Source organism: Poecilia mexicana, unplaced genomic scaffold (assembly GCF_051168715.1).
Source record: "Poecilia mexicana isolate PSO_F unplaced genomic scaffold, ASM5116871v1 scaffold_18, whole genome shotgun sequence".
Lineage (NCBI taxonomy): Eukaryota > Metazoa > Chordata > Actinopteri > Cyprinodontiformes > Poeciliidae > Poecilia > Poecilia mexicana.
The window spans coordinates 9,020,211-9,036,409 of NW_028263387.1; the positions used below are offsets into that span (position 1 = coordinate 9,020,211).

The 16,199-nt window shown below is 38.9% G+C and overlaps 1 protein-coding gene across 4 annotated transcripts in view; it reads left to right on the forward strand.

Annotated features, from left to right (window-relative positions):
- The window catches only part of col4a6 (collagen, type IV, alpha 6), a 119,296-nt gene that overhangs the window by 68,101 nt on the left and 34,996 nt on the right, over window positions 1-16,199 (forward strand). For all 4 annotated transcript variants that reach the window (XM_088015176.1, XM_088015174.1, XM_088015173.1 and 1 more), the window contains exons 5-6: window positions 14,595-14,729; window positions 14,949-14,993. In XM_088015176.1, the coding sequence (XP_087871302.1) occupies window positions 14,595-14,729; window positions 14,949-14,993 (180 nt within the window). The remainder of the gene's footprint in view (window positions 1-14,594; window positions 14,730-14,948; window positions 14,994-16,199) is intronic.

Genomic DNA, 16,199 nt, shown 5'->3' on the forward strand with positions numbered 1-16,199 from the left:
TGGAAACCTGATCAACCTGAAAACATATCAGTTATAAAAAGCCTTTCGCTGCATTATGTAGATCTTCATGGTGCATGCGAGTTTTCTTAAAAACATGTATTACTTTCAAATGGGGAACGAATAGAGAAGTGACCACTATAGATGTAAAAAGTATTTAGCATTACATTTTGCATGCAGAAGTGTATAAATATTGTGTATCCCAGTCCATACGGTGACTGAGTAGAAAGTGACCCACATATGAGCAAGAGGCAGGCCAGCAGACACAAAAATGTAAGTCTCATTCACCGGGGCCCAGACAACAAAAGCGGCTGTGGAGTAAAGGCTGAACAGACTGGGGAAGTGGGCTGCCTGCACCTTCTAAAATAAGACTCAGGTAAAGCGATAGTGGATGTGTGTCTCGGTGGAATGAGAACATAAGAAACGAGGGATGAAAGCCCCTCAAAGGGCCTCGCGATGAAAGACCGCGTCTTTCTGCCCCTGAATTCCTCTACTTTAATCCTGAAGCAGGTAGACCGGGAAGAAGAAGAAGAAGAAGGAAAAAAAGCGGAAGAAGAAAAAGTTGCTTTGGGTAGCTTAAAAGAAGAGGGGACAGGCCGGCAGCGTGCCTTTTGTGTCAAACCGGCCGAGAGGAGAGAAGGGGAGATAAGGTGACACTGACCCAATTGTTTGTGTTTAAGCCCTATGCAAAAATGTAGGCAGAGGAATGAAGCCAGAACAGGGACTGCTGGGGAAGATAATTTTAACTCCCAAATAAATGTGTTGTCAAAACCGCAACACGCAGCTTCCTGGATGGAGGAAAAGGGCAGTAGTTCCTCCTGCACCACCCTAAAACGTCTTACAACAACAGCATTGACAATTCTTGGCATTTTAAACTATCTTTCAGAGCAACAGAGAACTTCTTAGTTCTTTCAATTAATTCATTAAGATATGTCTGTGAGGATTTAATCACTATTTACAAAGCCTGTCTGCATATAAAATACTTTTATTCATTTAAAGTCTATTTTGGTTCTTCTCAAACCTGACTTTTCAGTAGTTTATTTCTAAAACCTTCTAAACATCGACAATTATTACATATTTTTTCTATTCTGAACTACCTTGCTTAACTGGCCTCAAATAAACAGACTCTACTTCCTAAAACAGCTCATGCAGATCTAGAAGAATTTGATAGTTTGGATATTAGCTCAATTGGAAGTTTGAGGTAATTCCTGATTTTGACTCCACTTGGAGCTGCAACTAACTTCCAGCCTCGATGGTGAATGACCTTTGAACTCACTGTCTTCATTAGAGACTTTTTAAGGGAAAAACGTGATGCAGAAATGGAAAGGATTAGCCCTGCTGACTTCTCAAGAGGCAACTTTAGATAATGCCAAAACTATGTCGCCAGATCAGGGGTCCTTAAATCCAGCCCTCGAGGGAAGGTGTCTGGCAACTTTTCGACAGGTCCCAGGTCCGATACATATGAATCAAATGGCTGGATTACCTCCTCAGTGCAGTCAAGCCCTCCAGAGTCTTCCTAATGGTCTCATTGCTCGACTCAGGTGTGTTGAAGCAGAGACGCATCTAAAAGTTACCGGACTTTGGCCCTTGAGGCCTGGATTTAAAGACACCTGGTCTAGACAGTATTTCCAAGCAATCTCACCTTGATCTAGAGCAGGGGCCGAACTCCAGCAACCTTTAAATGGGATTCCTCTGAAATACACCTGGGTCAGGTAATTAGGTCATCACCAGGACTGTGTGGAATATCATTATTCTCTTAGGAGGTATTCTTACAGTTTGACTGTGTTGTGTTTGACCAGGGACAAAAGTTGCAGGACATCGTCCTTCGAGAACTGGAGTGTGACATTGCTGATCTGGATTAAACGGTTTGGGCATTAGATCAAGAGACATCTTGATCTAATGTCTTCACCATCTTATTTTGCAGTAGAGGTTCTTGATCTTGACAAAATTATTTTTACATTATATCAAGAGTCATCAGGGTCTAGTGTCCAAACAATCTCCTCTCTGCAACAACTTTCAACCGAAAGGGTGAATGAAAACTGAAAACCCCAAAAATTACATCTTAATTAAGCACTCACAATGCTTTATGATTGATATCAGCATTCAAAGAAAACAACTTAAGAACTCTTATGAACCTCACTAGATCATTTTACATTGGTGGTCTGCATGCTTCAACTTGGCCCAAAATACCAATATTCCCCAATCACGCACTCATTTTTTATACTCTCAGATTTTGGCTCAGGGTTGTGATTAGTAATGCATTTATTTCAGTAGTCAGTAAAACACTCAGGACAGATTGGCAACCAGTCTTGTGGTCAAAATGCGGATGCATATCCAGAGAATTCATGCCAATTAAACAGAGAACCCCTGTCAATTATTCGGCTACTCTGGATAATTGACAGGAATTTGAACTGAATTTGAACACATGCTCATGTTTTATCATGTTCTGTGTTTTGGAGGGTGTTGCAAATGCAGAATACCTTCGCTGTCTTAGTTTGAAACCAGAGTGATGGGTTAAAGGACAGCGAGGGATACACAACGATAGACCATGAAGGCTTCATCAGCACCTACCCACCTACACTCAGAGACTTAGATTGGATGTTAACTTTGATCTTACACATACAGTATGTTGGACCACTCTGTCCCTTTTCATGTCTGCTACTCTTTAATGTGCTGCTTTTGTTGCCTTTGAGCTTGTTTGGGTTTGAGCCCTTCCACCAGCCTCTATAGGTGTGCTTCTCTGGCATGTATGCTGATGTACCTACAGGCCAGATAGTCTGACAGGACAGGACAGACTTATCAACGGTAGCCTGTCACCCAAGCATTTCACTTCCCAACACATACACACACACACATGAACGCTCACACCCACACCCACTGGTGGGCCCCCGATGGCATTTTATCGGGCGCTCCCTCCTTTTTGATGCTCAAATGGGGTTAAAATATGTTGGGGGCAGGGAGATTTGTTTAGGCTTCATCTGAAGAGACTCTCACGCACACGATACTGTAGTAAAGGTAGAGCAGCCTCTGGTCGTCTGTAGAGGCCCCCTGAGAAATCCTCCCTTATGTTGCAGTCGGAGCTTAAATGCAAGCTTTGAACTTCTCGGTGGACGCTGATGTCCTTATTTAGATAGACACAAAACCCCACCGTAGTCATAGCTGCACTTCTTTCCTCCAAGTGCAAAGCCCAGTGTTTAGGTTAGAGCTAACACGAAGATCACAGAATCAGACAGGTACATCTAAGTGTGTAGCTATGCTAAATCACAGCTACACAAATTACCTTCAGAGAATCTCTTCTTCCTTTTTCATCTTCACTCACCTGCTTTGATCATGTGATGTTGCTCTTATTTATGCCCTTCCACATAGAGGGAAATGTTGAACCGCAGGACAGCAAAGTATGGCTTGAAAGCATGAGTCCGTCTCTCCTCTCCCTCTTTGTTATGCACTATACCGCCCTCACATGGCGCTTTCAGGAACTCGTTTTTTTAACAGGAGTTTGATTTTTTCTGTTTTCTCCCACATTGTTCAGCTGAGACTGGTTTTAGTCTGACTATGCTAGACTTTATCTATTAAACATTAGATTAAACATATATAATGCTGCTTCTGTCTGTGATCTTTGTGTAAATACAAAGCAAGTGTATCTTAGGAAAAACAAATCTATGTTATAGGGAATGAATTGCTTTCCAAATATCAAAGTTGAACCACCTGGTAAAATATATTCAAATATATTTTTGTTGAAACATGAAAGTTTCGACAAATCATGCTTTTATGTGTAATGATAAAATAGCCCAAAAATGTTCATACCCATCTTTTCATTTCGCAAACTTCTATATCTGGAACTGGAAATGATTTGAGTGGTCCAGACTCAAATCTGATCATCTTTGCAGGAATATGCTTATTCTGAGAACACTTCAGTTGCTCTAATGAAAATAAAGATGACCTATTGATTATTAAAAAGGGTACATATAATTTCAGCCATGGTATTTTTTGATAAAATGTAAATAGTAGCACATCTCTTTTCCTATCAGAAACAAATCAGGTGGGAGTATGAATCTTCTGGAGCTTAACTGTGTGCTCACTGGTGTTGAGGGGGGGAAAAAAAGTATTTCTGTGTCTAATATGTCCAGACAAGTCAGCAAACCTAAATCTAGATGGTTGAGTCCTGAAAATGTCATTTTCAAGATGATCTGCATTAGTTGCTTTGTCCTTAAATCCAGAAATTAAACGTGATCGTATATACAACTGTACAGTACAAGAAAAAAAAAATCTACATCACGGGTGATAAATAATAAATTCATTTCAGAGTGAAATTTAAATATGTTGGGTCATATTTAAGATATGCTCCTATTTACATATCTTCTGCCACAAGGTATGCCTTGTGGCAGAAATGTATAATCCCTTCCTCCATTTTTGCCTTGAATGTACATTCTTGTGCATTTAATCTTAATCCTAGTCTACTCCTTTCAACTCCATTACACAAAAATGAGTGGAAAATTATGGAGGATGGGGGAGGTAAGGAAAAGTCTTTCATTTCTCCCATCCTCTGTCTTTTCTACACACGGCTTCTGTATAGGTGTGTTTAACTAACGCGTGGAGGAATGTGCAGAACTGATCATTACCGATTTTATAGCTTCTCAGGACTGAAGTGAGCATCGAGGCACGGTTGTTCGCCACATTTCCAGGTCGTTAACGGCGCGTCAAATAAACATTTACGAGACTTTTTTTTTTTTTCACCTCTTCAGCAGAGGTGGCCGGCGTCGCTGGCTCGTTTCTGAACAAAACAGTCAGTGAGGTGCAATTAAACATGCAGCCGCGCACCGCTTTTCAGTAGAAATGGCATTAAAAAACGAGCGGAAGGCGCGCTCTGTGTGTGGCACGGCGGACGGTTAAAGTGTGGGAGTGCAGAGAGTGCTTTAGGTACGAAATGCATCAGGCAGTGCATTTCTTATGTCAGGGCTGTTTATGTCTCTGATGTACACACACATACACGCCAAACGATGCACGTCGGCAGCAGGGCATCCTCAAAACTCTCCGGGAAAACCAAAACCCCAACGTACCTAAACACAGCTGGCTGGAGGTCGCCCACTCACTCGGACGTCTCGGGAAAACGAGAACACGCGTCGTCTCCTCTCGTGGAGCAAAGTGAGAAGGTGCAACTGCCGAAGTGTTTTATCTTTAGTTTCTCTTTCAAAGTCAGTCAAGAGTTTTAAAAAGTGGGCCACAGCGATCTTGGAAGCTTGAAAAACAACAAAAAATCTTCTATTGAGTGCGAGAACTCTAAAATAAATATTGGTTAACTTAAATTAACCTAAATTTATCTGGCGTACTTCATCCATGTTGCAAAGGAGCAATTTAATCGTAAAAGATAAATACTGAAAGCTTAAATATATTGCCTTAAATTAAGTTTATTCAAGTGAATATTTTAAGTTTATTAAGTTTTTATGTTAAATAAAGAACGTTTTCCAAACTTAATTAATTTACACGTCAAAAATTAACACAGTTATTTTTTTTTTTATAAAGTTGGAGCTCCATTCTCCTTTTTTTTTTTTTTTTTTTTAGTGCAGGAATTTAGTGGCACACAAATCAAATTTCCTACATAAATCCCTGAAGTTTGGCTGATTGACTGCTTCACTTAGCATTCATAAAAGACTGTTTTGTCTATGATAGTGTTGGGTGAACCACACAGAGATGGAGGAGGGAATACAAGAAGGCATCTTTCCTCTCTATCGCAGAACGATCTGACTTGGCCCCCGTTTATCTCCCGTATTGTTTAACTGATCCCAAAACCTCTCTGTTTCCTCCATAAACATGTGCAGCGTGTCAAAACAGCGGTTTTATCTCCTGAAAAACAGGGCAATGTCTGGGCCTGTTTTACAATAGAGAAAAAAAAATCAAAATAAAAACAATGCTTACTTACATATGGATTACATTTTTTTGATTATTTTGGTCATTATGGCTTGCAGCTAATTGGAAAATGAAAGTTTCACTCAAAAGCAATAAAGATTTTGGTAACACTTTATTTGAAGGGGTGTGCATAATAATGACATGACACTGTCAAAAACATAACATCTGTCATGAACATAAAGAAGTCTATGAATGTCTATGACAGTTGTCATGAAGTGTCATTCGGTAAATGACACTTTTAATGCAAAGTTGCTTTAAATGTTGCATTAAAAGTCCCAGCTTTGCATTATTTTGAAAATAATGACACTTTATTGCAAAGTTGGCATTTTTAATGGACTTTCAAGGCAACTTTTAATGCAACTTTGCATTAAAAGTGTCATTATTTACTGAATGACACTTCATGACAACGTTCATAAAGACTCCAGATGTTATTTCATGTTTATGACAGTGTCATGTCAGTCTTATGCACACCCCGTCAAATAAAGTGTTACCCTTCTTTCAGATCAGATGTGATGGGATCCTATTGGCTTCAACTGGCTGCTTCATACTTGGCTGATTAAAGAATGTAACTCTTTAAAAAGCTGTTAAAATAATTTTTTACTATGGAACAGCCTTTACTAAAAAGGTAAAGAATTTGTTATAAAAGTATTACTGATTAAACTTTAGATTTAAGCTACATAATTTTTAAAGTTTAATCAGTAATGCTTTTCTAAAAGAATTATCAGATCACGATGTCTAGATTAATGTCAAGTTGTCATAACAAAGACATTTTGAATAATGTCAACTTTGTATTAAAGTGTCATAATTTACCGAATGACGCTTCATGACAACTGTCATAAACATTCATAAAGACTCCTTCATGTTCATGACAGGTGTTATGTCATGTTTATGACGGTGTCATGATAGTCTTATTCACAACCCGTCAAAGTGTTACCGAAAAAAGCAATCATTTTTGCAGAGGTGGGATCCAAGGCCACCAAAACGGATCCCATCAACAAGAATGCAGAAGTTTGTTACAAACATACAGAGCTGATGACATCACAAGCATGACTGGCTGTGACATCACAGAGGTTTCCTTCATCTTTGGAATGATGATGCGAGTGTTTGAGAACTCTACTACACTCACCAACCAGCCTCCTCCCCTCCCCCCATATTGAAATTGGGCAGGATGAGAGTTAATGAGGGGGGAGGGTTATACAGTATTTATTCTTTCTGTAGACTTTTGTTCATGGCTGTTTTTTGTTGAGGCATTGCATCTTAGGACAGTTGTCCCGTCTTTATTTGCTCTTTTTTTTTTTGTTTCGGGTAGTTGGTATGAATCAAGTATGAATCTAAGAATTTGTAGGCTACTTTGCACTGAATATTATTTTATTATTAATATTACTATCACTATTGTTGATGTTTTGATTTTTATGCTTGTTTCTGGAGTTATTGTCAAAAATAATTTCACAGAGAACAAAAAAGCAATGCGAATAGAAATTCTTTTCACAGGCATCTAATAAAAATGCAATAAATGAACATTTAACTTAAAATCTGTAGGCCTAACAGCAGCCAATCAGAGTGGAAAAAATATTCTTGTTCTGTGCCATTTTCTAGTTGTTAAATCTTGAACAAAATGACCAAATAAAAGACGTACAACAATGCTAGTTTAAACTTTCAACTATTTGCAAAAGACTGTGGTGTGCAACATTAAAACATGGATTGAACTCAATTATATTAATCATAACTTCTCTCTGATGTTTCTGTCGGTTTCTGGTGGTGCAGCTCTGTGCTGCCTTCAGGAGAACGGGACATCAGAGTATCATCCATCAAATTTCACCCACATGTCATTTATTGTGCAAACCAGAGCTTTCAGTGGAAAACCAAAAGTTCCAGGTCCTTTTAATGCCGTACAAATATGAGACAGAAACATGGATTATATCTTTATAATCCATTGTCTGTTGATTTATAAATTAATAGTTTTACTGGACAGAAATTAGACTGAACAAGTCTGGTTCTTAGTCAAATCCTAATGAGTCAGATTGAAAGTGTCATGGAGTCGTCAGCCTCATGACATTAACACTGACATGAAAAATAATATTGAAGAAATAAATATATAAAATAAGTAGCAACTGATTTTTAAACCAGATCGTCACCTGAGCTGCTTTTGGAGGCACATCTGGAAACGGGTCCTGGAAGTCTTAAAAGGTTTTAAAGAGCCATACATGCCAATTACATCTGCTTGTTTGGACTCAGTCGTCACCCCGGGCTGATTTTAAGGGAAGTGGGTAATGTAGACATACAGTTGCTTCAGTGTCTTTAATAAGGTTAGTTTAAGTTTCAGTGTATTTCAATGAGAAACGTCTGTTTCCTTTTGTTTTTTTTTTTTTGTTTTGTTTTTTTGTTTTTGGACAAAATGCTATAGAAATGTTTGTAAAAGGGCGGCAATCTGGAATTTAAATTAAAAAATAACATCCAAGAGAGTTCCATGATTAGATTCTCCCCAACCCCCAGCCCCCTCCGTCTTCACCGTCCTCCTTGCTCTGCCGCCGACCGGCAGCTGAGAAAACACTGCGACTTTATGACATCATCGCCGGGGGGGGATTGGCGCCGGTCGATGAGCGCTACATGCGATTTTTCCTGTCAGGGAAAGCATCTGGATGAAAGGAGACAACAGGTTGTTGGTTTTAATGGCAGCCATCATCACAACCAGAGGGGCTGAGGAGCGGTGGGAAGCTGTCTGCTGGAGCATGAAAGGAGGAGAAACGCGCAGCTTGTGGAGGGGGAAAGAAAAATGGAGCTTAAAGTTGGTTGATCTCCTTGGTTTATTCAAATATAGCACTTAATGGAGAGCAACAGATCTAACATAATAAGTTTGGTTAGAATAATGTAACATACAATGCAATAAGATCCCAACCCTGTCAAATATTGCAACCACACCTCAACCTTCTTACGTTTGTGTGAGCAATTTCAAATTTAAAATTTTTTAAATCGCTTCAAATTTAAAGGAAACACATTTATAGAACGGAAAAGTAGATAAACTGATTTTTCTCTTATCATTGTTAGTTGTCATAGTGACAGGTGGGCACTGTCTTTGCTTAATGGTCGTGAAGTTTCTGGCCTTGATAGGCAAACAAAGCCTTCATTTTTTTTTGGAACTTTGTATTTTTGGTTCAGTCTCAATGTGAGCAAGAAATAAAAAATCAACTTGAAATAAAATAATAATAAAAAGAACACCACACAGACTTCTGGTAGCTCACACTGACCAAATGTTAATGTATACAATGCGTGTAACATTAACAGTTCTTTCTCAGTTTTTTTATGCTTTTGAATCACTGAGAGGTCATTCACTATTTTAGGTTTCAGTTTTCGGATCTTTGTAAAGAATTTTTTCAGCTTAAAATCGTACCTCATCTGCAGGGCTGTTAATCCATTTCTGAAGCTTGTGTTGTATAGCTCATTGTTGGTTTAAACCCAGCCGCAGTGTTGGGTCAGGGGTTAGTTTTCCCCATGGTCTTTTTATATTAAACCATGTGACAGAAGAAAATATGCCTCCAGTTTAGATGCCATATTTGTATTGATTCCTCGTCTGTTGGCAACAGTCACAATCCCCTGTTTTGCATATTTTAGTTTGACAGTTAAGTTGTCGACATGCTGAAGCCACAATATCAGAGTGATTATAGGTGCAGCCGTGAACAGCTCTTCAGCTAGTCTTGTTCAGACAAGAAAGCAAGGAATTTAAGCTAAACTGCAAACCACTTACTTAAAAAAAACCCATCTCATTACATATGAACAAGACAGCTTTATCGCAAATACTGAAGGTTGCAACCACATAGTCCCACAACAACCCCAGGAATAAGGTGGATAGAAAAAGGAACGTGTGTAATCCAAGAGTCACATTAAGTCAGCCGATTTCCTGACTTCACCTTTTTGCTGTATCTTCTGCATCTAAGTTATAGCAATTGGGTAAGTTAAAACTTAAACGCATCATCATCAGCATAGAGTTGTAGTCGGTATTGTTGTGACGGAGATGTATAAATTAAATAAATATTTTTCCCCCTCTTAAGCAGAAGGAAAATCGTATCTCTCCTTAAGCGTGTTGCTCCCATTTCCTCCCATATGTTTGCATTGACATTAATGATATTTCAGGTTATGAACAAATATTTAGTTGAGTTAGTTCAAATCTATGAACCTGAGGAGTTTGTGCTTTGCGCAGTGAGCATGCAGCCACTGAAAATATGCAAACAGGATTGTTTAGATGTCCGGAGTTGTTTACCCAAGTCCCATGTTTTCTCAAACTCTCGAGGTTTTGGGTCAAGTGTGAAAGCGACAGATGGGTCAATCATACAGGGAAACTCGTAAACCCCGCAAGTCAGAGAAACACAAACTGTGAACCGCAAAGTTTTCACCGTCACTCAGTTTTACCCCCCACAGGGATAAATAGGAAATATTCCATTCGTGCGTCGTCCTTTCTTTCCTGTTTCATCGTATGAATACACAAGACATGTTTGGGTTCACTGTGTGATCAGAAGAGAACAACAAACCCAGTCAACCCAAACATTCCCATCCACCAAAGATTTACCTCTTCCTCTGTCTAACGTGTCTGGAGACAAATGAAGTGAGAAGTGTGAAGTTGTTTCTCCAGATATAGCTGTACCTGTTTCTTTTTTTTTTTAAATATATAATTTTTTTCATACAAAGGAGGTTTGAGGTTCTGTTGATTCATGTGTGGGCTGTATTTGGCTCAATTCTTACTCCTCTTTTGGTGATTAAACATGCACCCAAAGACCCGGGACTTTCGCGAACCCCTCCCTCTGTTTTTTTGCCCGTCATCGTCCATAAGGGAGCATTCGGTGTGACAACCGAAATCTTACTCTTGGCACCCACTAGCCCACAGAACAATACGACTCGATTAAAAACCCTCGGGGTACGTGTTCATCTCTGTGTGAATGTGCATTCATGGACAACACACGCACACGCACACACACACACACACACACACACACCTACCGATTTTCACACGCATGGTGACCAGAATGTGTCTGTCCAAGCACTCTCGGCTATCAGGAAGTGAGCTAGGCTAGACGGGAGCTGTAAGTCCAGGGAGCTTAGCCGGCCAGAATGGGCCCCATTGTGACCTTTGTGCTGAAAGGGATTTGGGACTATAAACTGACCAGTCAGGTGGAAGGTGATGTGGGTGGAAGGTCTGGAAGAGGCGGGAAGAGACCCGACGGGCTGGCATGAAAACAGACGGGGATGCCAACCTGTGAGGGTGAGACGGATGATGTCGGAAGTCAGGGATGGGACAGACTGATCACTGGTAGAACTGGCTAACATATGAGTTCAATAAAAAGCATTGTATTCAAACCATATATAGAAAATACAACTTGGGAGTGGTCTTTTGGTTACAGCATAGCAAAATGTAGTCTGTCAGATGCTTCTGTGTATGACAGGCATACAAAAGATGTCAATGAAGATGACATTTCAAAATAATTAAACAACTGGTCAATACCTATAGTAATGTTCTTTATCTATCTTGTATCTATATCTATATCTTTCAATTTAAGAGCATTCAGACTTTGATCTAGAGCACATCAGCAAGACCACCTCCTAATGGTTGCAGAATGGTCTAGTCAAAGTCGAGGCATAAATCTAATTGAAATGCTGCGGCTTGATCTTGGACAGACTTGAGCATTTAGAGTATTGACACAGATCACAAACTGTAGTTTTAACTATATATCTGCTGCGTCAAATTTATGTTGGACAGTTCAGTTCAGTCCAGATTGCAAAGTGTTGTGGAGTTGAGTTAGTCTGGATTGGTACACAGGCCAAACTTGTGTGTGATTGGACTTGTGAATCTGAACCTGACTTCAGCATTGTCTTGTTTAATTACGTCTGGAACACACAGACAAGACAATCCAACAAGTCACATACATTATCCTCAGACGTCCAGAATGTCATAAAGAATCAAAATCTTTGAATGTAGGGAGTCTGGATTTCTTTGTCCTCTTTCAGTAGTTTTGTTCTACTGAACAGAATCAGAGCCTAGCATGAAAGCAAGTCTTCACTCTTCAACAGCCTGACCACCTCTTACTGTTTATCCAACATCAGACAAAGATGGAGCTCTAAAGGTTACCCAGGACCGGAAAGAAAGATCCTTGGAAAAGCTAAAAGCATGTTTAAAAGATGACCTCAAACTTTTGGGTATGCAGACATTTAGATGGAAGTTGCTGGAAGGCTGTTGGGATATTTACAAGATTAGCCAACGGGGAGATAAAAATGGGTGACTTTGATTGAGATTTGGACAATATACAGAGAGACATATAAAAGGGAATAAAAAGAGAAGGACTTTAAGTTATTCTTTAAGTGTTAAGGTAAAGCCAGCGACGGTGGAGGTAAGGTGTGAGAGAAAGTGTCTCCTGGTGGAAGCTCTGCATATTTTCTATGGGTGAAACCAGGTGTGAGTGTCAAATCTGGGCCAGACAGCTCTGGCAGGCTTCCTTTAGCTGGAACAGCCCTGTCATTATGCTTCCCTTCCTACCCCCTAAGGCCACGTGGGCTGGAAGCCGAGCCGCGGCCTCTAACTCCAAGACAAAGGACGCTAATCAGGGGTCACCGGCATTTAAAAGACAGCAGCAGTTCTGTGGTCATACATGTAAAGTTGCATTTTATGTGCTGTCATTGACGAAAAGCATGCGTGTGCGCTCATACAAGCATTTACATGCGTGTCAAGCTGAATAAATCCCTTGTAAACGTCTTATAGGCTGCAGTCTTTTACATTCCTAGATAACGCATGCGGGATATCTTTGTCAGTGGAATTTATTAGCATATTTTCTTAAAAATTGAAACAAAGCTTCTTGCTGGCATGTTCCCGATTTGCATGATGACTGAACAGTGTTACGTAGATCTGAATCTGACTTTCCTTTGACCGCAGGACATACTGCCGCTCTCTCAGACTTGTTTTCATATCCTGATCCGCTTCCTCTCTCCTTACCCTGTTATATTGTTTAAAGCATGAGCTAATCGCAGGCTGTCAGTAGTCTGAGCGGTCCTGTGAATGTGTGTACCTTAGTGAGTTATTGAGTCCGGCTTCCTAATGAAGGGATTCCACTTCCTAACCTCTAATTCAGCACCTGTTTGCGCTAGTTCATTGTGTCTATGCTGCCATCTTGTGGCTGTAGTGGCGTAACTGCATTTATCAAAGAACCAAAGATTTAGAAACTTTCTTGTTTAATTTAGTTTAAAAAAAAAATACATTTAAACACTGGTTAAACTACATTTATTAGTTTAACAAGTGTATAAAATATGAATCTCCATATTCGCACAAAATCTCAAATATCAATATCAAATTTTGGGCTTTTATAAATCTAATAAAAACACTAATTTAGAATTACAGCTTTGTTGGTACTTTTAATTAGGGCTTTCGTCTAACAATTATTTTAGTAATCTATCTGTTAGTCTGACAATTAATTGATTAAAAGATAAGAAATGACACATTTTACAGGCACATTTTTCATTTAACCACTTAACCCTTTTTATACAATAATAAAAAAAACAGTAAAAGATGCAGATAAACAAATAATCCAATTATTTTTTTAAATGAGGAAATAAACATTTTACTGCCTGAATTTCAATACCTTAGTATTTCTTAAGTAAATATGAACCAGATGAAGCTAAAGCTATATCACCTGAGGGGTTTTGGCTAAATCACATTTACAGACAAAGTTTTTATTTTTATCTTAAATGCAAAATTCTATATTTTTTGTACAGTTTTGACTTAATTACTGCTATGAAAATGTTTTTTTTTTGTTTTTTTTTACCAAACCGCATATTTTTCAGAGTTGTCATACTCCAGTTAATGATTAATTAATTACTAAATTAGTTAACAGCCATTTGAATAATAGATTAATCACAATTAATCGTTTTGATTGAACCAGAATTTAAGCTACAATGTGGCAACATTAAGCAGTGTTTTCTCCTGCGGTCTCGCCAAACGTGCTCAATAATTATTTTTAGTCGACATGACGTGTGTGGAAAAACCTGGCCACCATTAAACAAGGTTCTATTATTTTAAAACTAAAGCAAAGAGAGTTTGACTCTTTTTTTAGCGATTAACAAAGCTACAGTCTTGGTACCTGCAAATAGTATCTGTGTATTACATTGAGGCATATTGAACATCGAAGCAATTGTGAGCAAAAAAAGATTGGTGCTCATTAGTGTAATAGTTTGTTTTGAAAAAGAAAAAAAAAATTTTAAAGGAAAAAAAAACATTTAGTTTCCTCTCCTCTTCCTTCCAGCCTCGGATTATTGTGTTGCAAATAGAATTTTTTTGGCAACACAGAATTTACCTTCAGACTCTTTGGTGCATTCGTCCCACGAGTAGCTCGAGCGCACTCACGTCTTGAGCAGAGTAGGTGTTGCAGTGCATTGTGGGATATGTAGTGCAATTAGTGCATAAACTACAGCATGTAACTCACTGGCGAGCCATGAAGAACAGAAAAATAAAGTTTTCCGACTGAGCTGGAGAATGTGAACCATTACTTTGACTCTAATATTCATCTTCTCATTTGCTTCTTCCAACTTTTATTTTACTATTTTTTATATGTTCTCTGTATATTTGATGCTCAATGAGCTCATATATTCAAAATGATTGAGTTTGACTGAAGACGTCATTGCATCTGTTTTTTGTTGTTGTTTTTTTTTCCTTTCCTCAGGGTCGTCCTGGGCAAATGGGTGAGATCGGACGGCCCGGACCGGATGGGCCACAAGGGGGCATAGGGCCTCGAGGGCCTAAAGGAGAGAAGGGCCACATTGGACTTAAAGGACCATCTGGGGACAAAGGAGACAAAGTGGGTGAATCAGTGATGTATTTACATTTTATCAACAAGAAAACACAGCAATGAAAAAGTAAAAAGTTGCAACGGTTGGCATTATCTTGTCTTAAGCCTCATCTTGGACGAGATACAAACATTCTGGATGTCGGCGTGCACGCAGCTCTCCACCACTACTTTTCTTCTGCTCTGTTTTTCTAATCATTAATTAATCATGTTGTGTATTTCCTAATGCAGGGACCAATGGGAGTGCCTGGATTTCGAGGAACTGATGGAGTGCCTGTAAGTAAATCAGAAACAAACAGTTGATTTCTTTCAATGTGGTTTTGGTACGTTGGACTGAATGTCATCCCAGTTTACTCTCAGTCCAGTTTGAGCTAGCAGTGATTTTCTTGGACATTCCACATAAAAACAAGAAAATTATGAACAACCCTGAGAATCCTCTTAACGAGATGTTCACATGGCAACAGAATGTCTTCAGTCAGAGGCTTTTTCAGAGCCGCTGTGCTACAGGCTGCTACAGATGATCCTCTCCTCCCACTGCCATCAGAATCTACAACTTTTTCAAGAACTTTGAAAAATATGAGTTTAATTTTCCTTTGGGATCAATGCAGTATTTTTGTTTTTATTCAATTGAATTGAATGTGATGTTCTGTATCGAGGGTGTTTCATACAAAATACATAAACAAAACAAATTATTTTTTTAAATATTCATGTTATCTGTCAACATGATGATAACAAGTTGTCAGTTTTTTTCTGATGTTAGTCACACAAAATAGTAGGGCTGTTGTAAACAAATATTTTAGTAATCGAGTAATCTATCGATTATTCTTACGATTAATCGAGTAATCGGATAAAAAAAAATTATAAAATGAAATATTGGTAAATCTGCCATAATACCGGTGTTACTATCAGATATCAATATCAGTCCAATTTTTCATATTTGAGCATCCCTAACAGTTGCTTTTTTGTAGTTTAGAAAACTAACCTGTAACAATAATAGCTCACTTTCTAAGTTAACCAGAAGAAAAGTTACAGAAAAATCTGAAATTATATTGAATTTAATAACAAAGAGGCAGGCTCACAAATATGCTTATAAAAAATGTCTACAATCCAGCTTTTAGTTTATGTATTCATCTTCAGTGAGTTTAATAGATTAATTAAACTCACCTTGCCACCTAACCTGTCACGCTTTGGGTTTGAAAATACGGGAAATGTCGCCTGGACTGGGAGGAGAGGGCGAATGAACGAACGTAAGATGGGGTGGAGGGGAGGAAATAGACCAGCGGACTGACGAACCGTTAGACCGGGGGACGAACACGGGGGAAGCTATACGGGATATTTACCACACCTTCACTGGTCACACTCAGAAACTCATCTACCAGCCATGTACGATGCGCTCCGCCACCCGTTTCTTCAGACCGGGATATGAAATTTATTGTGCGGTTCGTCGGTAAAGCTACATTTACACGGTAAGCATCAGCTACT